Source organism: Epinephelus moara, chromosome 18, assembly GCF_006386435.1.
Source record: "Epinephelus moara isolate mb chromosome 18, YSFRI_EMoa_1.0, whole genome shotgun sequence".
NCBI lineage: Eukaryota > Metazoa > Chordata > Actinopteri > Perciformes > Serranidae > Epinephelus > Epinephelus moara.
The window spans coordinates 10,366,049-10,391,658 of record NC_065523.1 but is presented as its reverse complement, the minus strand read 5'-3'; the positions used below and the strand labels follow the sequence as shown (position 1 = coordinate 10,391,658).

The 25,610-nt window shown below is 40.3% G+C and overlaps 1 protein-coding gene across 1 annotated transcript in view; it reads right to left on the bottom strand.

The window, feature by feature from the left end:
* The window catches only part of doc2a (double C2-like domains, alpha), a 102,010-nt gene that overhangs the window by 63,577 nt on the left and 12,823 nt on the right, over window positions 1-25,610 (bottom strand). The window contains exons 2-3 of the mRNA XM_050069156.1: window positions 12,620-12,949; window positions 5,200-5,279 (exon numbers count right to left, since the gene is read on the bottom strand). Coding sequence (XP_049925113.1) covers window positions 5,200-5,279; window positions 12,620-12,949 — 410 coding nt within the window. The remainder of the gene's footprint in view (window positions 1-5,199; window positions 5,280-12,619; window positions 12,950-25,610) is intronic.

The window sequence follows — 25,610 nt, the reverse complement described above, 5'->3', positions numbered from 1 at the left end:
AAAAGCTCGAGATGGTCAGACTGTGTTTATAGAATCAAATAACGAATTAAAACCAACTTATCGGGGGAAATGAACACTTGAACATACATTAGCGTGATAATAACTACCTAAAATAACAAGAAACATGTCTGGAGAAATTTTATTTGACGTGTACTTTGAGTTGTTAGTGTGTTTTATTTAATTAAATAAGCTCTCTTCATCTGTAAATCAGCTGGAATTTGTTTTTCTTTTTTCCCCCCTCACCAAGCAGAGAGCTGTGGAGGCTGTAGAGTCAAATATCAATAAAATCCCTGGTAGTATTTCAGTGCAAATTCAAGCTTATTATCAGACCTGTAACATCTCAGTCTGCTGTACAGATTAATGTGAGGTTTAGTCAATAAGTTTCACTGGAACAAAAAGTCTTGTTTCCCATGTGACTGTGGCTGAGGCTGGAGCATAATGATAATACAAGTATAAATATGATAGAAGAGTTGTGGCAGGAGTAGAGAGCAGTCCTGCAGTGCTCTCAGCAAAAATTGCATTAGTCTGGTTTGTGAATTGCTGAGTCAGTCAGGCGCTCCGTCTCATTGAGTCCCACAGTGGGTGTTAAATGTCGGCAGGTGAGATAAGAGGCAGCAGAGCTTCAGAGTAGGTGTCAGGTTTGAGATGACTGATCACGGTCCACTGAGATCACCGCTGAGCAGATTCCTACACACACACACACACACACACACACACACACATACACACATACAGACATACATACACTGAGCGCATTGACAGGTATCAGGTGTCTGGTGAATTGTCCCTCAGCTCCAACGAGCCTGTAGATTAACAGCGGTGCGGCCTGTTGTCTTTTTACAGTCCGCAGTTATTATTTCTGACACTTTAATAGAGCTCTGGTGAGACAGTTGGCTCTGAATTATGATACTTCTGCTGGTGTTGTTACATTGTTGTGGCAGAGAGGTTTGTTTTGAAGCCAGTCAGTTAAACAAAGCTGGATTTACCTTAGTTGGGGGTCCTGATTAAAGAACAGTTCCCTAGTTGCTTGTATCATTTTTCCAACACACTTTTCATGAAACCATGCCCACTTCAAAAGCAGGCTACCTGACATAGATGTTTGATTGGCTGCCAGGTTACTGCCAGCAAGCACCATTGATTGAGAACACTGCGAGCTAGCAAGCACACCCATTGATTTATCCACAGACTGTAAAGCCTCGAGTTTTTGGTCATCGCCATCTTGTGTTTTCTTGGAGCCAGAAGTGACCATAGTGGAACAATAAGGTAGGACTGTGGAGGGGCAAGGGGTGGATCTGACTGAGAAACTGAGGACACCATCAGCAGACAGCCTGTTACTCGAAGCGACCCCTCCCTTAATTATGCGTACCTTCAAGCCTTAACAAACTATAAACGGGTGAGTTATGAAAAAAATTCACTCCCTGTACAGTTGTCATTAGCCTGTAGAGACCCAAACTGTTTTTTGTACCAGGTTGTAAACATGTTTATTTCTGTTGAGCATTTTAACATGGCGGTCTGTGGGGATTGACTGGCTTCTGGAGCCAGCCTCAAGCAGCCATTCAAAGAACTGTAGTTTCTGACACTTTGTGTTGGCTTCATTTTTCAGCCCTCGAGGTTGCCACTTGGATTTACCCCATGGTCCCTCCACCTCTGCCTGCCAGTCAGAAACTAAATCACCAGAAAGTTTACTAACCAGTAGTCAGCCAGGGGCAGTTTGCTTGGTGCCATGGCATTGTCCTGATGGCCCATTGTTCTAAAACCCCAGTAGTCTGAACAATGTCCCCTTGGACCAAAGCCCATTTGTCTGACAGTCTGTTATTCCAAAAACAAATGCCCACTGCACTAAAAAATACACACTCTCCCTGTAGTTACAAAGATTTGTGGCCTGCAGTTGGCCCTGCCACAATTTTTTTTCTACAGTATGTTGAAGGCATGACCTGTCCTACTCTGCCTCTGATTGACTTACCTTAATACCCTTACCCCAACAAAGCTCAATCCTCATGCTTAATTGTAACCAACCCATCCAATGAAGGCAATGAGTACTAGCCAATCAGATGCAGAGTAAGGCCAGTCGAGCCTTTGCCATAGTAGGAAAAAAATTTGCACCCGGGGAAGATCTGGTGATATGTAAGGGAGACTGTGTATTTTCTGAGCAATGGGTCTTTGGAGCAATGGGCGTTTGTTTTTGGGATAATGGACTGTTGGAAAGATGGGCTTTCATGGGACATTTCAAACACGCTATTGGGATTTCAGAACAATAGGCCATTGGAACAATGTGCAATTAACGTCTGGGTGCTCTGACTGATTTGCTACAACCACTGTGAAATATGACAGTTACAGTAGCTTGGAAAATAGTGACAGGTAGCTAAAGGGAGACTTTGTCAATTTTCAACCAGCTCTGTCATCACAGTGTGTGCACATGAATGGAGTTTGGCTTTTGCTTGCAGATGAGCGGAAAGGCAAACACTGTTCATCTGCACACACTGCCCATACTGGGATGACAGAGCTGGTTGAAAAGTTCCTTTAACCAACCCAGTCTCACTCCGAAGTCATCAAATACCAGCACTTGGGCAATAACTTCTGGCATCAGACACCAGGGAAAAAAAGCTGTCCATTCATGTCAGCATGATCAGTGGCCGGTCACCGTTATTGTATAATGGTGCCCAGGAGCAACAGAGGGAAATGCGGCAGGACAACAACGTAAGTTAAGTGGGTGGAAATCCATATAGGGTGGGGGGAGGGGTGTTGGATGGGTCCAACAGCCACCTACTTTCACCTCAGAGGCCGGTGTTCGCTTCCCATATGACTGTAAAGATAGACCCTGTTCTTTTGTCCCAAACTCAACCACGTACATGCGTTGGCAAACCATAACCACATGCGTTTGTTGTTGAAGGAAAAGACGTTAATTCACTGTGTTGTGTCAGCGTAGTGACTGTATGCAAACTGTATATTTCCTGTGAAAACGGAAGTGTATTTTAAAAAGAGACAATACAAGTAACAGGCCAAAGTTGACACAGCTTCCCAGATCATCAAAAATCCAATGCACCCAGGGTACCTTGCACATCATATCTCAACATGGAAAGTCCATGACTATATGTGACGAGGTGAGAGTGAGAACATGTTGCTTTAACAGCTGTAGCATCTCCAATTCAGCCAGCGACTGTTGGTAAAAACAGATAAACACAGAGGAGGCACACACATGTAAACAAGACACATTAATACATAAAGGAGGTAGAGGGGCATCAAAACCCAATGTCCTGCCTCTAAGGAGAAAGATGAGAGGGGGTAGAGTTCCTTAGTATATTTTGGCAAGGGTGGTGTTCAAAGCCACTGATGATGTCAAGCTGTGTCATTTCACAGGATGCCCAGGTAAGAAGCCTCTTTGAGCCAGCAGCACCCGACTTACAGCAATAAGCCGATAGCTGTGCTTTGGTTCATGCAACATTAAAGCTGAATTGAATTTGTTACAGGTCTGATTCACACTGTGAGAGCTGATGTCACTTCCTGTCTAGCTTCTGCAACATGATGCAATCTCTCATTCAACATTTCTTTCATCGATTTTTCTGAAAAAATGAAGCATGTTCCTAAAGTTTACTTTCCATGTTCTTAGATAAGTCAGCTCCACTACAGCAACTGATATTAGAAATAAAAACCTTTGTAATTTTGACAAAGTTCAACAGTGATAAATCAAAAAGCACTGACTAAAAAACTGGCAAAAAACATTCTACATTGTTCATTATGTCTGAGACACTCAACTCACTTCTTGTTGAGCCATGACATTTAACCTGTTACTGTGGGCTTATGGGAAATGCTTGTTAAAGGCCACTTAAAACAGAGATACTGAACAACCCATTAGTTTGTTTTTTAAGTTAGCTTCATGACATACTGTGGAGAAAGACTGTGTTCCAAGACTGCACCTTTAGTTAACAGAGTTGTTACAAATATCAAGGATGTTTTGAATGAGGTTCTTGAACATACTCGGTTTCACAGCGATAGCGATAGAGTAACATGCAGCAGTTAAATGCACTTGTTAACAGGGGATGAGCACAAGGACGTTATCTGGATAAAGTCTCTCATTAGAGAGACAGCATGGGCTCCCGGCTATTAAATATCCCAGGGGCCCCAACCTGTAACATCATTGTTTGTTAGGTACTTGTATATTTCCGTTTTCTGCCACTTTAAACTTTGCTTCTAATACATGTGAGAGGGATATATCTTACTTTTTACTGCTTTACATTTATTCAATAACAATAGCTAAATTGCAGATGGAGATTATCAACACAAAATGTTATTTATTAATAAACGATAATGTGTGATTATAGATTAAACTAATGAGCAGTATATAAAGTCATTTAAATGAGCTCCACCTTTACCAGCTGCAACATTAAAGTAATGAACACATTAATGCATTAACAATTAAAAATTGATAATATAATGTATATTATTCTAAAACGGGCCATTTATTTTGAATGTAACAGAGTATTTCTACTCTACTTCTACTTTCTCTAGATCAAGAGCCGCCCCTCTCTGTCTCGCTCTCAAACTCAGACCAAACTCAGATTAAACAGTAAAATTAGGCAGTGTTGACTAAATATAAACTACAATGCTGCTACTGTATTGCTTATTTCTCACCTAAAATGTTTTCAGAAACATATTTTAGTGGACTGTTTAGCTGTAATATGAGAATTTGTGCACGGGAAATGGGGGCCATACTGTTTCCTGCATTGTGGAAGGCTGTCAAACTACAAGATCATTTGTTACCAGCCAGCTGCCATAGTGTTTTCAGAAGGACAGCTCACATTACATCACCTACCAGCAGGAGCATTTATGGTTTGGTGGGGTGCAGTGCATTCTGGTAGTTGTAGGTTTTCTCCCTTTTGAGAAAAAGGACCACAGCCCTTTTTTCTGTTTTCTTTGGTTATGTAGCACCATTTTCAAAAGTATTTGTGTATTTGGGCTCTTTTGGAAATCTTAATACTACAGCACACAATGATATTTTAGACAGCTTGCAGATTCCACTGCTGAAAAAGCTGATCCAAAAAGCACTTCACTGAAAGCACACTGAGGCCTTAAAGCTCTTGTGTCTGAATGGGAACAAATCTCTGCAGCCAGGTCCCAAAATCTGGTGGCAAGCCAGAGACCAGACGAGTGGAGGCTGTGAGAGCAGCACATTAATGATCATGGTTTGGAGAGCGTTCTTACCTTGGCCCGAAGCACAGTGCAGTGCAGCTCACTGGAGCTCTGCTCGTATTTCAGCTCAAACTCCAGCGTTCCCAGAGCAGCTGAGGAAATAACACAGGAAAAAGACAATAATCATAATTCATTAAAAAAAAAAACATGATTTACAAGCATCGCATCAGTAGCGTCAGAAAAAAACGGCATTGTTGAAAATCAGTCAGAATAAATTGAAAGCATGCAGGAGAACAGAGAAATATCTCAGCATGCATTCAGAAGATGGAAATCCAATTGAGTGGAGCAGCAGCTGTCACATGAACCTGAACACAACACATCACATGTCAACATGAAAAATCCTCTTAGAAGCAGAGGAGACACATTCGTCAAGGCTTCTTACAAACATGCATACATACTGCGTGAAAAGGTACATGTTCATACAACACACACACGAACACACACACACAACCTGGTGCTCTTCCAGTGCAGTTATATAAGAAGACACAGAGAGAATGTGATTCACGGGGATTAGGACAAACATTTATTTTAGGCACCAGCTCTCATAAATACCAACAAACCACTGCTTACACAACATATTGTGTTCTTACACTAAACTATAAGCTTCTGTAAACTGCCGTGTGTTTATCAACCTGGAGTCTTGCCCACATCCTGTTTAGCTTCTGCTGATCTCAAACAAGAACATCTGAAGTGACTGCTTGGAGAGTCAATCAAATGACTGCAAAGACACATGAAACGGCTACAAAGAGCATGAGACAACTACAAGAGAGGCGACTACAAAGAGACGACCACTAAGGGATGTAAAATCACCACAAATAGATGATAAACAATCACAGACTGCTAAGAGAGACAAACAAGATTCACAACAAGATGCAAAATAACTACAAAGAGACAAAAAACGACCACAAAGAGACAGAAATGACTATGAAGAAACAAAGAAAACCACAGAGACACAAAACAACCACAATGAGACACAGAATGACAACAAAGTGACAAATAGCAATAACACAAACAAAATTGAATAACAAAAACAGACACAGCCGTTTGAAGTTGTTTTTTGTCTCTTTGAGTCTGGGGTTCCTGCTGTTATGTTGCGTGGTGGGGGGTCTTTTACATGTCCGGGGGTGGGGATGGTTGTTGTCTTTGGCTCATTGTCTGAATAATACATCTATGGTCGCACTAGCTTTCTGTTGTCAGTGTATTTTCCCAGAGAGGGTTTCTGGAAAGCTGACACAACTTTCCTTTATTACTCCTCCATAGCTGAATGAAATGAAATGGATATCAGTATCACAGCTGTTGTCCGAGAGATACTTCTGATCATTTGCATCCTAATTCTGAAACTGTGGTCGTGAATCAGCAGCAGCATATCAGCAGTGGCAGCTTTAGTCCTGCATCAGTGAATCTGAGTGGGAAAAAGACTTGAAACCTAGAACAATGATTAGGGTTTCAGTTATGCAGACATGGAAAGTCAGTAAGTACAATGCATTTATTTTAAGTGGCTTCCTCCCTTGTATGTGCATTTTAAATTACTTTATAATTCTACTACTCTACATTTAAGCCCAGTACATTTTAGCTTGCGTTGTTTTACTTACTTTTAAAAAGAAAAAAACAGCATAAAATGTTAAAGGGGCTATAAGCAGAAATTCATAATTTCTAGATTGAAGGAATTAAAAAATCGCTATGTGAAGAACTACAGGTGTAATTTCATCTGGAGTATAGCATGACGTCACACACCCTCTCTCTGTGTTGATCTCCAGCCCCTTGTTTACAAGCCGGTCCGGCTGCGCGTTCATGTACATTCATGTGAATCGCCGCCTCCTCCCTCCTCTCGGAGCCCTTGGCCCTCCCTCCCTATAAAAGGCTACAGCCAGTGAGCAATGGCAGCGCGTATTTTCAAAGCGAAATGGTGGAGAGCGGAACAAAACGTTGGCGAAGAAGTTTTAACACTGGCCTTGCATTTCCAAGGTGGAGAGCACTGCGAGAGCTAAAGGGGCTACAATTTGGAAAGCAGAGGTAGAGGGAGGTGTGGCTCATGACACACTTTGTTTTGGTCTACAGGCAGTGCACAACAGCAAACCTAGCAGTGAAACGATTTTGCTTTTTGCCCCTTTAAAGCCAATCAGATCACTTTTCATCCAGTGAGCTGAAGACTCAGACCAACCCTAACCCTAACCCAACCAACACAACAGAATCTGCTAACTATGCCACTGTTTAGACTATTTTCCAAATTTCAGTGTGCATTTGTTGGCTGAATGAAAGATAAAGTAGGACCCTAAGATGCATCGTTGTCGTTTACAATTGTTTTGTTTTGTTGTTTCAGACACTGTTTGTTGTGGTTTTTAGACTATATTTGTTTTATTGTGGATCTCTAAGCTTGTAGTAGTGTTTTATCATGCTGTTTTACCTCCCAAAGGCCTAACCAGGGGCAGAGACTGCAAATTAGCTGCGGCCAGAAGCCCTATATACATTGCATTGATTGCATTTTAATCAGGCTGTTCTCATTTGTATTGTTTTTGTCATCATTACTCAAAATATCCATAATTTCTGAATTATCTCATGCAAGCAGTATGTTTAAAACCTCCTAAGATAAATATTATGTGTACATAATAAATAGGATGCACTGTAAGCTAATGGTATCATTAGAAAATCAAATTAGAACAGTATTTAAGAATTTTGACTGTGTTGTCCCATTTAAACGCTATTTTCCTATAAATTTCTCCGGTGACATTCAGACTCACCATCCATTCTAATAGATGGATATTCCTCAAAAAAAATTGAATAAAGCTACAAATCTTTATATGATTTTTTGACATGTATAAGTAATGTAACATCTCATGTTTACTTTTACAACTGTTTAAACACAAATAATGCACTTTTACAATATGATTAATAAACTGAATTAAGCCTTGCGCTCCCTCCTTGCCACACAGTTGACCATGCTTGTTAAAAAAGGAAGCGTGGCTCTTCTGCAGTCCACTTTAGATGATGTGGTACCCTGTGATTTGCTCATAGACATGCCATCAAATAAGTCTGTGCATTTGGGTGGAGTCAGAAAACAGTAATCATTGATCTAGTCATCCTAGAAAATGTATGTCCATTGGAATGGATGGGGAATCTAAACAGGTTGAGTGTGATAACACTATTGCTTGTACTTAGATGTCTGTGAAAGTGTGGTACTGAGCAAAACTCTTTGCCAATGACAATTAATTTTAGATATCCTCAGTAAAATGATTCGAATCACACCATTTGCCAGAATAAATGTTGGCATTGTATGTTTCTGCAGACCATGGATATGTAACATTTGTACACTATTTTATAGCAGGTACATTAAAACTTTATGTTTCTTCACATTTTAATAATGCTATGGTTAAAATGTTATGTTCAGGTGCAAAAAACATCTTAATAGAAAACAACCCCAAACTTTCCCTGAGAAAAGTACCTAGTAGGGGGTAGGACTTTTCACATTCCCCGGAATTATGAGGGGCGGGGCTGTGTGCTGAAAAACGCTGATTGGTGGAACACACACTTGCAGCATTCCGCACTTCCGTGCCAGTGTGGCGGCAAACTTTATTTAATTTCTACAAGCTTCACTTCGTTTTTGTTTTGATTAAGGATGGGTACCGAAACCCAGTACGGGGCTAAATTATCAAAGACCGTAGTATTGATAAGCGCCAACGGTATCAGCTCTTTTATCTGTACTTTTACACATTTTGGTTTAATTCATTATCATCCTGCAGCCTCTCCTCTGCGCTCTGTGCCGGGGCTTACCTCATACACACACACACACACACACACACACACACACACACGATACGGTAATCAGTGAACAGCTGAGCAACCGTGGTGGAAACAGTTGACAGCAGCTACACTCGTTATTGTAAGTGCAATTAAACCTTAGCGAGTAAGACGCCAATACTTTATCATATAACATGTAAACTTTACATATAAACATGTAAACATGTAGACAGCGATATTTTAAAATGCTCCATCCACAGTCTCTCATCCACCAACACTAACGTTATGTTTTACACAAGGACAGCTAGTTCAGCTGATAGCGAATTGTTACTAATAAACTAAAAGGACAGCTGTCTGTATGTAGACTAACTTAGTTTGACACTTAGCTTAAAATACTTTTAAACTTAGCTGCTGGCTGGGACAAACACCCCCTCCTCTCTCTACCAGCACTATGTTACCAGCCAATAAGCTGGCAGAGCCAAATACAGGGCACACACCGAATCATCTATGTCATCAGCCTGATTTGAATAAATTTTCCGGAACTTTGAGGTGAGGTGGAAACGCTAACCACATGGATTACCAGGAATTCTTTTACCCAGGTAAATAAATTCCTAGAAATAAAAGTTCTTGGAAATGCTGGTGGAAAAGGGGCTAATTACCACTGAAAACAAACAATTTTCCATCTTGGTGGCACAATCAAAATGCACTGATGGCTTGCTAAAAACACCCATTGTTGGTGGCACAAGCTGCTGGAAATGCAGGGATGAGTCACTAAAAAACAACCAACAGGGGTCCTCACCTTCCCAGCTGTTTCGTATAGGTGTCAGGCCATCAGCCATCCCCTCCACCTCCCAATGACAGCTCATACACGTGTAATCAAAACTATGTCACTTTAGAAACATTGATATGATATGTGTAAAATGTAACATATCTGTGGTTTGAAGAAATGTACCACAACAACATTTTCTTCTGGCGACTGGGCTGTTCTGATCTAACAAGCAGAGAGAACAGATACAAATCTCAGAGCTACAGTAGGATGAACACTGTTTCTCCTCTCTGCTGACTCCACTGCAGTCCTCAACACAAAATGGAAATAAAAAAAGCAGTCAGTGCACTTTCCATTTACATGTTTTGTTTTTTTTAATCTGAATTCTTATGGTTCTAATTCCACCCACCTACACTGACTTCCAGCAGCCCGGGGCAGACACGACCGGCTGCTGTAAAAACATACTGCACAAACAAACGCAGTACTTCACCATCTTAAAGACGTCACCGCACAGTGATATTGCTGTGCACTGATGAAATCTGAGCCTGTGGAGGAAGTCTCTGTTGGGATCATTTCTACACAAAGGACTTACTGTAACAAAAAAAAAATGTTATTGATAGTCTCTTTTATGATAGATTGAAGCGTCCTAGTTACTTGACTGTCAAATTTTCATTATTAAAAAATAAGATCAACCAGTGATCGCAAAACAACACAAAAGGACTACAAAGGGGTGCAGAATGACAACAAAGAGACAGAAAACAACAATAAAAAGACACAGAATGACTACAAAGACATGCAGAATTACTACTAAGAGATAGAAAATGACAACAAAGAGACACAAAGTAACGCAAAATGAATTCAAAAAGTTGCAAAACAACCCAAAGAGATGCAAAATGACTACAGAGAAGCACAAAATAATGCAAGAAAACAACAAATGGTTGACCACAAAGAGACACAAAACCCCCAGCAAAGATACAAAAGGACCACAGAGTTGTGGAGTTGTGGGGGGTCTTTTTCACGTCTGTACTCAGTGGTGTTAAAGACATGAGACAGACTGTCAAACTGACACAATCTAATTATTATACAACAAGCAAAATCATCAGCCAGTGACTGGAAAATAAATCTGATAATTAATACATGTTAATGAGTAAATAAAACCCCTAATTAGTCTTACTTTAGAGTGGATCTGAATCACAGAGGAGCTTGAAAACATGTCAGCAGCTCTGGGACCTGCATTCAGCCCCAGTCATTCATCACAATTTATTCTTATTTTAAAGCTGAAGCAACGATCTCCTCCCTGCTCTCCTTCACCTCTCAGGAAACTCATCATTCATTCATTCAGCAGGATGATGCTGTTAACCCGAAAGCCAATTCCAACACATTTGAGGCGTCTCAGAGGCATAGATCATGTTTTAGCTGCAGTCGGAGCTTTTGTCTGCAGCCTGCTGCCTCATCAGACTCTTTAAATGTCTGTAATCCACCAGAGATGGAGGTATTCTCACGAAAACACACACATGAGCTTCTCAAGGTTTGCTTGTGTTGTATTATTAATGTTATTTTGTCATAGAGACATGAATTATTCATTAGTTGTATCTGATCTCAACTCTGGGGTAAACTGGTCATTTGCTTGTGGCTGGTCAGATAAATTGGACTCTTGTGTTTGTTTGTTTTATTGATCACACAGCAGCATCATTGCATCCCCTCAGTCCTATAGTCCCTGAGCAGAACACCATCCACTTAAAATATCTCTGACAAGCTACCATGAAATGCTTTATAGTAGAAGTATTTACAACAAAATTACAAAATTTTACATTTAATTTGTGGGCCCAAAAGGAAATGACTCATCTCAGGGACCTGGATATGTGAATTCTGCTTTTGGACCCCTTGCCATGCATTTCTAGCTAACATCTGAAACACTGTGTTCATTGGCGAATGAACGCCGACTGCAAAATCTTCTCTAACAATCTAACTCTAAGTTAGGAAAGTTCACTTTGCATCTGATCATTTATTCATGATCTTTGCTGTTGACTAACTTGCACCTCAGTGTTAACAAGTTATATTTATGACACCTGTCATTCATCTGTTTACATTCTGGCACTGTTTGTATCTTTTTTGTTTTTTGTACATTCAGAATAATCTTTATTGTTTTATTTTTTATATGCACTCATATATTTGTTCTCTTTTCTGCTTTTTAACTGCTCCTGCATCTGCAAGTTCCCTTGAGTTACATAAAGTTTTATTTTTTTCTTAGAGTCTTTGAGGAAGTTCAGCATACACACATTTTCAGCTTGGGCATAAAAAAAACCCAAGTGGAAATGCTGAGAAAAAAAAAAGAAAGAAAGAAAAACTAAATATTTCAAAAAGGTCTTTCAGGCTTGCTTGAGGTTGGAAAGTTAGTATATCAATATAAACAAAATGCAAGAAAGTGCAACAGAAAAATACTAGGTAGATATGACTTAAATGTTAGTGAAGAGCTGAAAACATGAGATCTGTGTGGAGCAATGTGGAGACTGTAACATTCCTCACATTAACACATGAAACAAACAGTTATGTCATATATTTCTATTATGTTTCCCACATATTTTCCCACCATTTTAATTACGTCTTCTTATTCTGCAGTGGTTTAATGGCACCTGACAGGAGAAATTAACACCGCCTACATTTTATCTCAACAAACCAACTCCAAATAATCCATTATCAATGGACACATGCATACATTTGCTTTTTCTTCTGCCAATTTTCTGGAAATTTGTTTAAAATTGAAGACGCATTTGGAGGCGAAACTTTGCTATTGACAAGACAACTTCCCGTAAGCCAACTCCGCCTGAACTATAGTATGAAAAATCATGATGCGACATGCAGAAAGCCACTACAGGTGTATAGAGATGCACAGTAACACACAGACAGACACATGCCAACAGCGAAGCTCACTGCAGTCGTCACTGTCGGAGCTGTTGATCTCCACCGATGTGTCCACGCTGCTGGTCAGAGACAAAGACCCACCACCGCCGGGCCGGCCGTGGGCCAGCAGAGGAGACAGGAGGTGAGACCCGCCCATCCCTGAGGCCACAGAGCCGGGGCTGAGGGCCAAGGGGGAGTAGGCGGGATTCGGGGACACGGGGCCAGGGGAGGTGGGGGACAGGCGGGGGAAGTAGGCGGAGATCTGTCGGATAGGTCTGATAGGGCCAGGGCAAACGTCAATGGCCATGTGTTCCTGGATGGAGATGCTGAGCTTCTTTCCTCTCCGCACCGTCATAGAGTCTGGAAGGACAAAGACAGACAGGTTTAACAAAACAGTGTCACCACAAGGTCAATTTAGCGTTTGGAGCTTTCTATCGTATCACATGAGCTTCATCAGCAGATAACGATCAATAAAAGAGGTTTAGCTTTGTTGAATCTGTTTTCAGTTTAGTTTAGGTTTAATGAAAGGGTTTACGTTTAGTTTTAGTTAAAGTGCCCCTCCAGACATCTTCTAAAGAATGTGAAAAAACTCCGCTATGATTAATATTTTGTTTAACATGGTTTTCCCACATAAAAAGTGCCAAACATGTTTGGTCCTCATGTTCCTGTCAGTCCTGAGAAATCCTGGGGACTTGTAAAAGTCCTTGCAAATTTGCCTTAAGTTGTCAGATTTGGTATTTGTTTAATTTTCAGGTACATTTTAAAAAATACTTGAATCTAACATAATTAGAATAATTAAACTTCAAATAAGTTTAAAACTACAATTTATCAAAAAAAAAAAAAAAAACATTTATTGGGGACCCCCTCAAATGACAACTTGTGGGTTTCAGGGACTCACTACATTGAAAACCTAACATCACTGCAGATATGCAGGTATCTGTTTATTTAGATAACCAGTTACCAAGACATCACAGTCAAAGAGCAGCAACATGTCATCTTTCCTGCAGTTCACAGTTCAGACTCTCTGTGTGTTCCAGTACCCCCACTAGCATACTATTTAGTATGCCAGAATAAGATTTGGTATGTCCCAAATGGTATGTCAAATGCAGTGTGCCAAAAATACTATGTATGTTCTACAGCATCACATTTTGCAGTATGCAACCCAGCATGCTTTTCTGATTATTCTGACCCACAATCCTCTGCACAACAACAGAAGATTCATCACATAGACTGAGCAGACAGATGACAGCTTGTTGACAGCTCGATGAAAGCTGTCAGAATCCACAATGACAGACGACAGCACACTCAAGTGACTGATGACCAGTCGAACAGTAATAATAAGAATAGGAATTGTTTAACTGAACAAAATAATCATTGAAATATAACAAAAGGACATAACTATGCATGCAGGTATTACTTTAAAGTTAAAAACTACACACTGCGCATTGCTAAGTACCAACATCAGAGCCCTCTGTGGACCTCCATCTCTGATGAGCTTGGTGAATGGTGTTTTGCTGTATCTCAAAGGTAATGTTAAATGATAATGTTAAGATTCAAATCACATACCCTTTTAATTCATTTTCATATTTCTTATTTAGAATTTCATGCTCAAACTGTGACAGATCCTTGACAAAGAGGTCAAAGTTTGAGTAGCAATGTTATGACGAAGTAATATGTCACATTTGTATGCGTACACCATGTGAACCTACTCCCATTCTGCTGATATTAACAAAGAAAAAGTATGCCATTTGGAACAAAGGGTCTGTCTGCCCCAAACAACACCTGACCAGAGGTGACTGAAAATTGACGGTAAATTTTTAAAAAACACAAATACATATTTTCATGTTTACAAGAATTTCCTAAATCAGCTGATCACTTATCAAATGACCAGGAGGAAACAGTTAATTTGTTGGGGCCTATTTTCAGCGATGGATTAATCCACATTAGATGCTCTAGTGAGTATTTGGTGAGGGAGGAGAGTGTATGTGGGATTGAGTCAAAATAAACTATGTGTGTTCGTGGTAACAGAGGAAAATGTCACCCAGTGTAACAGTGTGGCTCATTGATGTGTTTTTCAATAGAGCTCTGTGGCACAGAGGAAGAAGATATATTAGGCTCTGATACACAGATAATACCTGCAAGTATACATTCACATTCAGTCGGTTGTAGTCTGCACATGGGATTTAAATATCACTACGACCCTTTACGATCAAAGATGAGCTGGCAGACGGTTTACATCCCAAGTTGTGTTGACCTGACAATTTTAACATTTCCACTCTGTCTCTGCAACAGCTGGGAGTCATTATGGGAAAACATTGCTGCACTGACTTGGCCGTTCAAATCCTAATGTTAATGGAAACACACACACAATGCTTACTTTCATTTTTTGACACCAGGTCTGACACATTTTATCCCAACAGCAGCTTCTGTGGCCTGCGGCAGGTTAACTGACAGCAGGTGTTAAATAAGGACTCTGTGTGTGTGTGTGTGTGTGTGTGTGTGTGTGTGCGTGGGTGGGTGGGTGGGTGTGACACATGAAAAGTGGAAACAAATTGAATTTCTATGAAAAAGATAGCAGCAGGATATGTTAAGCATCATATTGGAGTTTGAGAAAGCAGACAGAAAAGGTGGGTTATGGAAAAATAAAGTGTATGCGCAGAAAATAAAATCACCAGACAGTTTAACAACCACTGTATAGGAACTGTAAAGATACAACAGAAAAGGTAAAAGAGCCATATACGGGACCAGAACCACCCAAGGGTGCAAAGGCAACTCCTTAACTAGGTGTCCTACACACACTCAACAGCAGGATCATGTCAAACAGCTTAAGAGGCCTCCAGCTGCTTCACTCTACAAGAGCAAGACTAGCTTGACATCCACCACACAGATCAGGGTGCAGAATATGGGCTTGAGACCCAGTTAGACCAGTACTAAAGGAACTATGTACCCCAAAAACAATATAAATTGTATATAGCACTTCAGCTCTTTGTGGTCTTAAAAAATGTCTTTTGAATGGCATTAAGAAGACCTGAGTGGCTGAAAAATAAAAGCATATAAGTGCAAACAGACTTTGACTGAGTCCGAACGAAAGACAGCAAAAAAGCCAAAAAAAACCTTTTCTGTGCAGCATTATCAAGTCTTGGATCTAAACTATTTTTGCTAAAATAGCGTGTGTATACCAAATTACTTCACAGAAGGGTTATCCAAAAATGCCTTGTGTCACAATGGTGTAGCCAAAAGAGTGGTGTTTGGAGTCCACAAATGGCAACAAGACAATGCTATATAGGAAACCTCAGAATCCAAATGCAACTATTCTCGCTGTGCTATTGCTAAACAAAGCACTTTCTCATTATCCTCCTGTGAAGGAATTTGTCGTACGCACACTAGCAAAAATAGATGTGTTTGCAAACAAGAAACTTGATGATGCTGCAAAGGAATTTTCAGAAAGTTTTTCAGTGTTTTATAACCTTTTGCTGTCTTACATTCGGTCTTCGTTGAAGTCTGTTTTCACTGCTCTCTTTCTTCTTTCACTCCCCTTCATACCATGTGATAGAAGGGAATTATCCCTTTAGTACTCCAGTATTAAAGGGATACTTTGCCGATATCAACCAGTTCTGTATCAAAATAATGTGGGTAGTGCTGTAGGCTATGTGTAAATGAACTGTGGTACACTTCCTTTCATTTAAGCAATGGCTTGAGTTTTGCTGGCTTCGGGCTGTTGCTTGAACTATAGGCTGTACTTCTGTATGTATTGCCCACCACCCATGCCGCCACTGCAGACACATGCTGCCAACCCCCATCCCCAAACTCTAATTAAAATCCAAATCTGATTAAAAAGTAAAACTAGGCCGTGCTGATCAAATATATATCAAGTCAGTGTTGCTGTATTGCCTATTTCTCGAATACAATCTTTAAAGGGAAATTTCAGTTTATTTCAACCTGTCTCCTATCGTCCTAAATTTGTTTCAAGTTACTAGTGACATAGAAATAATAGTTAGCATGTTAGCCGTTAGCCTAGATACAGCCGGGGCGCATAGTAGCGCCAGACCTTTTAAAACGTATGTGAACGGGCAACCTTCAAGTGCAAAGTTAGTCCACTAAACAAGCTTTTTCTCCACAAAGACCGACTCATATCGTTAGGATAAATGTCAGAGAACATATAGAAAACGACATGTAAACGTGTTGTCTTACCTTACCGGTGTGCTGTTTGTTTACCATCTAGCTCTGCTTTCCAAAGCGCGGCCGAAATATTGCGAGAACAAACAGCAACAGCTGCAAGGCAGAACCGGACAGTAGCCTGAATGGTTCATTCATTTATTTTATGAAAGATTTATAGAATAATGGCTGACTTTTTGCCAGAATTTGATTTTGCAGAGTTTGATGGCCGCCCTTATTTATTTGAGCCAGAATACACTGACGAAGAGCTTCGTGAAATTGAAGAACGGAGGAGAGAGAGAGGCGCAACAGGTAACGTTAGAGGACGAGAGAGGAGGAATGGCTGCCGCAAGGCTGCGTAGCTCTGGAGATTGGTGGTGTACCTGTGAATGCTGTGCCCCAGTGCCCACAGAAGAGGAATGCCTCTGTTGCAAGGAATGGGAGCGGTTGCAGCCTTATTTTCAAGGTCTGGATGTGACCGAGGACAAGACNAAAACAAACAAAAATACTACATACATATTGAAAACCTGCCCCTCCCACCCCCACATATAAACATACACACACACACACACACACACACACACACACACACACACACACAGTCATATGTCACTTATGTCACTAGTCACTTGAAACAAATTTAGGATGATAGGAGACGGGTTGAAATAAACCGAAATTTCCCTTTAAAAGACATATTTTACTGTCTTGTTTATTTATAACAGGTTTGTGAACAGGAAGTGGGTGGCAAACTGTTTCCTGCACAGTGAAAACAGAGGTCAAATAGTAAAACTAGGCAGCGAGCACTGAGTTGTCTATTTCTCACCGTAAATGTTTTGAGAAACGTGTTTTAGGTCACTGTTTAACTGTAACATGAGGTTGTTTCTTGCCAGCCGGCCGCCATAGTTTCAGATGGGCATGTTTTCTTTCATCCGCCACAGGTAGGAATGTTTGTTGGTCTGGTGCAGTGCATTCTAGTAGTGGTATGTTTTCTCCCTCTTTAACAAATGCATCCTTTTTCTGTACAGGCTGTTATGCAGCCTATACAGCATTGCATTGTGTTGCAGTGAAAGTTAAGCCAGGTTCAACTTTTATTTTTTACTGTGTCTGAGTCCGTGCTGTGCCGACAGCGTGGTCTCATTAAAATAACTGAGGGCATATTTGTCTCATTCATTAGAGGGTCGGGAATGTAGCAGGGGAACCAACACTGAAAGAAAAAAAGGAAAAGAGTTGAACTTGGCTCAAAGTTTGCTGCAACGCAACTTGATGTCGATGTCAGCTGCAGTCTTCATGTCCATGCGGGAACATTCCTGGTAAAATGAATGCGGATCAATAAGAATATAATATTTGCTGCCATGATAACTTTCCAGAGTGCTTTGCTTTGGTGTCGGATATTAGACTCATAAAAGGAATACTTCACCCACAAAATCATAGTTTGTATAACATTCTTGATGAATTTAAGTAATGGGATGCAACATTTAACAACAGTAAAACTACATCAAAACATCCGTTTACAAACTGACCCACAACTCCTGTAATAAATTCCCAGTCTCATTTATCTAGTCTAGTATGCTCAGTACTTCCCAAACACATGCAATGGAATGCAATTCAATTCAAGTACCCATGCTTTGTCATGCTGTGTATTTTAAATACTAAGGTTCAAGTGAAAATGCATGTGTTTGGGAAGTACTGAGCATACCACTGGATACATGAGGGCTGAGTATACTTCAGGAAGTGTGTGAGATTTAGTAGATGGATGTTTTGATGTAGTTTTGCTGTTGCACCTTTACATTCATACATAAAGCATTTTTGCCATTTTTAGGTTCTTCGGTCACTGTTGAGGCAAACAAGAAAAACAACATTTTCTTCACAAATTCAAGGTAACATGCAGTGAGTTATTTATATACAAGTGATCATTTTGTGGGTATGTTCCTGTAATCTGTAAACTAAGGCTCTCTCTGCAAAACTCTATGAGAATATTTTCTCCAGCCTGTGATAGATGTTGACAGTCTCCAGCAAATCTTATCGACACATTTTGGCTTTGCCCGTTGATATCCAAATACTGGATCAAGATATTGACTCCTATATTTCCTTTACTCCACAAGCCCAGAGAGGATATCATAGCCTTAACAACCCTACAGGCTTGACATCTAATATTTACCACATGGAAATCAGTGACACCTCCCTGTCATACTCACTGGATAAGATATGTCCTTTATTTTATCAGGTTGGAAAACTTTGCATCTGGCTTCCCACCAGCTGTCAGTGTTGGTTTATTTTAACTGGACCATAGTGTTCTGTGGCCATGACCCAGCACCACTATGCTACATATCATTATCCTGGATTTTCCATAATTTGGACATTTCAGTCTCCAAGAAAATCATAAAATTCATCAAAGGAAGAACACTGGAAATAAGAACTCACTGGATCACAGGAGAAACTTTTGCAACTTATAAGTGTCACAGTCGTAGCCCTGACTCTAGTTTTGTCTTCATATTTTTCTGTGTTTTCCCCCTCCCCAGTGTCTCCTATGTGTTCCTGTCTGTCCCTCTGTGTCTGTGTGACGTGGGCGTGGCACTCCTTCACTCTCTCTCTCCTGGCTCCTCGTTACCTACTGAGTACTCAAACCTGTCTTCCATCAAGCTCATCACACTGCAGTACATCTATCGTGGTCCTTTATCCTCTCATCCCTGTATCGTTTAGTCAGCTACCCTGGAACACATTCAACCTGCCTGCCTGCTCTCAACAAGCAATCCACCAGCCACCATTCCCCCCTCACCCACCGCCTCGCCAGTCTCGTCAGCCATTGCTCATCACTCTCTGCCCTCTGCCTTGGCCAGCTGCCTCCTCACTCATCCCACCTTCAATTCTTTACAATGAATTATATTCATCTACTTCTGAGTCTGTGTCTGCATTTGGGTCAGTCTGCAGTAACCACAACAATAAAGAGGCAAAAGTGGGCTAATGGCAGATGCAAAATGGTCTTACCCTTTTAAAACAATACAAACCTACTAAAATTAAAGAGTGCTCCAAAAGAACAATACAACTCCTACCCAACCAGTGCTTAACAGACAAGGAGCCGCCTAATCAAGCTAGCCACTTTCATTAAAGGAAATGGCCACTTTAGAATGAAAATACAGACAGTACTTACTGACCCTCTTGCCGACAAGAAGTTTAGTTTTTTAATCCACAAAACTCGTACGTGCTGTACTTTTGCTCCGAACTTCTTTTCATGTTAGCACAAAAGAGATCTCCTAACATTAAAGAGGTAACCAATGAATAAATGTCCATCCTGAGGGACAACTGGGTATCTGACACAAAGACGCTTTTTTTTTAAAGCATTTTTTTTATTGTGTAACAATCAGCAGTATCTTCGCATTACTCTAGAAATTTTAAAATCTAATGTGAATAAAGGGAGTACTGGCCCTTACACTGGGAAGTGATTGCTACCAGCAAAACAAAAGTCTTTTAATCCTTGAATGGGGTTTGACCAGGCTCACTGCAGGCTGGGTAACACGGAGAAAATCAATTATAACACAATGATTTTGACCAAATACCTCAATCAATACTGCACTGATATTGTAGGGTTGACTACTGGTGCTATCATAAAATATTTACATTATGAGACTTTTTTTTTTAAAATAATCATTAGTAATGTGGATATGAGGACTAAGTGGGTAATACAAATAATACAACAGCTAGAACAGTTTGGTCAGTTCAAATAAACACATCATTTTACTGTAATGCAGCCTTTGAAACCAGACAAGACAACACTTACAATGTTATGATATCCAAAATCTGAGACCATAGCTAGTCTGCCACAATATCAATATAATGTCGATATATTGCCCAGCCCCAGGCTCACCCTAATGTAGTCCCATCCATGTCACTTTGGCCCAATCTCTACCCACCCCTTGCCCATACTTAGCCCTTACCCCTTCTATGTGTGATCATGTATAGAGGTAGGGTGTCCTGATTCTTGTTGGGATAGAGGAGTAGAGTGAAGTCTCAGGGCTACATTGTCCTCCAAGCAGAGGTCTTTTCAGAGACACACTCTAAACCAAGTGTTATGAGAAATCACTGACGAGACGGCTGCACACTTCTAAAGGTGGTGGGGACATGTACCCAGTGTCCCTAGTGTAAATAACACCAACTCCCATCTACTGTACGAATGAGTCAGAGCTGAAGCTTCAGTCTCTGCTGGTAACCTTTCCAAAAGTAAATTTGCTGGTCAGTTCTGACGTCAAGGACCCCCCATCTCCTGACATGATGTGCAACACAAGAGCAGAGTTTACAAGAGGAGCTGCTGAAGGACTCACAAGTGTGGTAATCATTAGTTACTTTTACACAAATCCAATAATACCTCATTATAGATGTGACTCTTATAGATGTAGAGAAAATATTTGTTATATTTTAGGGGGAGGGTAATTTTATAAAACTGATCTGTGATCCATTGTTTGTACTACAAATTTGTCTCTTGAAGAATCCACTAAAGCGCTGGTTCTCAGACCATGGTGTGTGTACCATCGGTGGTATGAAAGCTCATTTTAGCAGATAAATCTTACAGTTTTTTTCAAATCAAATAAATTTGGATATATATATAATCCTTTTATTTCACCTTTTCAACATTCAACATTTTGAATGAAATATTTAAACTATGAGATCCCTGAAATATAATTTAAAGTAAGTTTCATCTTTCCAGTAATATTTTTGTTTTGATACTGGCCTGCTGGTACGTCCATGACTAGTTATGTGTTAAACTGCGATGGAACAATAGTAAGCAGAGGTAAAATTAATGGTTTAAAAACACTGCCATCGTGGCTCCGAGTGGGAAACTATTAGGAGGGGAAGTGCAGGTCAGGAGGAGAACATTTCAAGCAGCCCTGTTGAAACAGACGTGGACAGCAATTAACTGAGTGCAAGTGCTTAGCAGTGCCAGTGAAGTCTCCACAGCACCTGAAGAGAACCTGGCCCTTGTGGTGAATGATAGTTGTGTGTAAAAATAAGTGCCAGTTCTAGTGCTGCCCCTTTATGCAGCGTGACTGACAACTGTCAACAATAACTAAATCTTCTGATTAGGAATAAACCTGCGTGAACTGTCTATATCAGAATAGGACATACCTATGCTACTGCATTTCAACGGTTATAGTGGTGGTATGCAGAAAATGTTGAAGAAATCAGTTTCATCCTGGTGACAGTGTACAGAAATATAGTCCATCTGTTCAAAACCTGAAATAATTTGGATTTATCAAAGTAAATGAGCAGGACAGAGAAAAGATAGGTGACCATATTAAGTGTCTTGAAAACGAATTTAGTTTCCTCTGCTTTGCTAGACAGTCGCTTGTGGCAGTGCTCCACTGAGATTAAATTTTGGCAGGTGTGACCACTGGCTCCTCTGAGAGTCTCTGTGACCCACAGGTACCCATAACTCCCTTCTCTGTGTAGGTTTACAGTGATCTTTAGATGTATTTCTGCAGAAAAAGACTTCCAGCGTATGAGTCTTACATCAGTTGCTGGTTAACGCTGCCTACCAGTACTATGGAAATGCATATTGCTGTTCATTTTACCATCAATCAATCATTTGTCACATATACTTATAAAATTATACAAGGTACAGCTCCAGTGAATTGTGATCCCATCAGCTCCTTTAACCTGTTCACCGTAATTCAGTTTTGTTTTTGTTTTTTGTTTTGCATATTTGTACAGTGTTGGCTGCTGCTCCATAATTGTCAGTGTTTCCAGATGGTTCTGGTAATGTTAATTTCTGGTTGTGGAATGACTTAACTGTCCAGACGTCCCAACCTCAACAAGATGGCTGTATGGCCCGAACACGACTCTGAACAGTGTATAGCAGTGATCCACAGCAGGAGTGGGACAGTACTTCTCATTCCCACCAGTCCTCTGCTTTGTCAGATTGGCATATAGGAAATGACTCACCTGGTTAAATCATACTGTTTTGTAATTAGCCAAGTTTCAATGAATGAAGGGATATTACAGTTCCTGATATCCCACTGGTAAATGATGCAGCACAAAGGTTGTCCAGTTTATTTCCACCACCTGTACAATGGCTAGCAGGCTGCTATTTCAGTTGGTGTCCTTTCTTCTCCATCTTTCATCAGTTCTTACTGACGTTTACATTTAAAAACATCGACCTAGCTAGCTAGCCAGCAGTTAGCTAACTAGAAGTCGGCAGAAGGAGAGTTTACAGAGTGGTGATTTGATTTCATCAACCCTATGAGTGACCCACAGCCACACACCATTATTGTCCAAAGCCAACCACAAAAAGCACCACCAAGGCCTGCAAAATAGACGTAAGAGCATAAATTTAGCAGAAATTTAGCAGAGCTGATAGAGAGGTTGCTGGAAACACCTGCGCCTTTATGCACTGGAATAAATAACTTGGATCACTACCTCAGTAGTTTTTTGTTTGTTTTTATTTGTATTGTATCAGGTTCAATCCATACAATTATCTTTAACAAGTCCTGAGGCCACACCTCACACAGATGACATCACTGTGACATTATCAGGTGCTATTTTCTCAGACTTGAGCCACAGAATCATTATACATTATACAGCTGTATTTACAAGCTGAGTAGTACTAACCATGGTGAATAAATGTATCTTGATGGGTAAAATCAGTGCACTGCCCCTTTAAGGTGCTTTGAAGTCAGGCAACATAGTCAGTATTTAATGTGGATGTATATACCTAAATTAAATCAAGAAGAGAAAAAAAGCCTGCTCCAGCTTTTCGTGCTCCCATAAGAACAAATATAAATGCAAAAAGCTGTGCTACGCTCACAGAGTTCATTGTTTCCACACATGCATCCGTTGACAGAATGTACAGTAATGTATTGTATCTCATATGAGAGGAACACTTGATTGTCTTTTCCAGTTTAAGTGAAAGAGTTCTGTGAAATTCAGCAACAGATGGAAGGTCCACGCCTCTCGCTGTCTCTCTGTGTCTGATAATCAACTCACTCTACATGCATCCTCACGAAGCTAAAAGATGAAATAGTATCCAGAGTCTTTGTCACTTTCAGCAGCGGAGGAAGTTCGCAGATTCTTTACTTCAGCAACAGTACTAATACCACACTGTAAAAATACTCTGTTACAAGTAAAAGTCCTACACTAAAAAAGTTACTTCAATAAAAGTATGTATTAAAAACAAGTTAATGTAATGAGTGTTACTATTATATATTGTGTCATTAGATTATTAGTAGTATTATTCACACAGGCTGTTTTCATGCAATGTTTGTACAAATTTGTACATATCCCATATGATCATGAGCCAGTATTACGTGTATGACCAAAGTATTTTGGAAGGCTTCAATCGTGTGACCAGTGTACTCATGTGAGTAAAGATAGAAGCAATCCGTTAAGGAAGCAGGTTGTGGTGGTGATTGGGTCACAAAACACAGGACTTTACCCAGGAGACCAGTGTTCTGAACTATGTCAACTCTGAGTGAACTCTGTTATTTTAAAGTATGTCTACACCATGTTTCTTGTCCTAAACCTAACCACAGTAATTTTACTTTAGTACATAACTTTATGTTTTCTACCTAACACTATTCATGGGCTTGTAAATCATAGGGCCGGCATTACCAAATGCGGTCTGTGGTCCGGGCACAGACTAAATGATGGTTATATCCAGACCTGTGACCAATTTCTGATAAATCAAGGAGAAAATGTAATAATCTTCATGGAGTGTTGTTTTTTCTCCTGACAGTCACATCTACAGACTGCAGGTGCAGCTAATACCGCAATCATTTACCATGATCATAGCGTCACTCAACTGAGCACCTACATATGTGAAAATTTTAGCTGCTGGTAGGGCAGTCGCATGCCCATTTCTCTCGGTAGATAAGGAAGTAAGAAATTTACTTTATTCAGAAGATTTAGTCCTGTTTTCTTTTACCTGAAATGTAGACCTCAAGTGCCTGTTCTGTTTTACTCAAAATGTATGTCATTGTTGTGCTCATTGTGTTAGGAAAGAAAGGAAGGGAAGTAGAAAACAATGTGAAGAGAAAACGGACTTCCAGTTACAATCGGTGTTCTTCAAGGTTCTGTCCTGGGTCCCCTTCTGGTTATGATCTCTCTACTTCCTCTTGGCTACGTCTTCCACAAATTTAAATTCTATTGCTATGCAGATGTCACCCAGCTCTATCTGTCCACCAAACCTACCTCCACCCTCCCACCCACCTCCCTTTCTGACTGCCATCAGGAAATCAAATCCTGGTTCTTCTGCAACTTCCCCAAATTAATTAGTGATAAAGCTGAGTTACTTCTCATTGGTACCTAATCCATCTTAGCAAAAATCATTAGTTTCTCACTCAATATTGATAACTCCTTAGTTTCCCCCTGCCCCGCAGGTTGAGAGTCTGGGTATCATCCTTGCCTACTTCCATCTACACAACATTAACTGTCTTCACCTGTCCCTCACACCACACAGTACCGCCATTCTTGTTCACACCTCAGTTACATCCATATTGATTACTGTAATTCACTTCTTTTTGATTTCCCTCATAAGTCCAACCACAAACTTCAACCGGTCTAGAGCTCTGCCACTCACATCATCACCAGAACCCCTTCATCAATCACATCACTCCTGTCATGTGTAGTTTTACAAACTGACTAAGCCAGACGTGCAGATTTAGCAGCTGTCCATGCATGGAAAAGCAGATTTCAAACCACTGTAAAAAATTCAGTTATCGAAACAAAAATCTGAAAATACACATATTGCATCTAGACAGCATGGAGATGTTGGTAATTTATTTTAACAATGATTGATTTGCTTCATAAGTGAAAAACTGATGTTTAACTAGTTGAGCTATGTGCAAAGTGAGAAGCCTCAGATGGTTTCACACTGAAG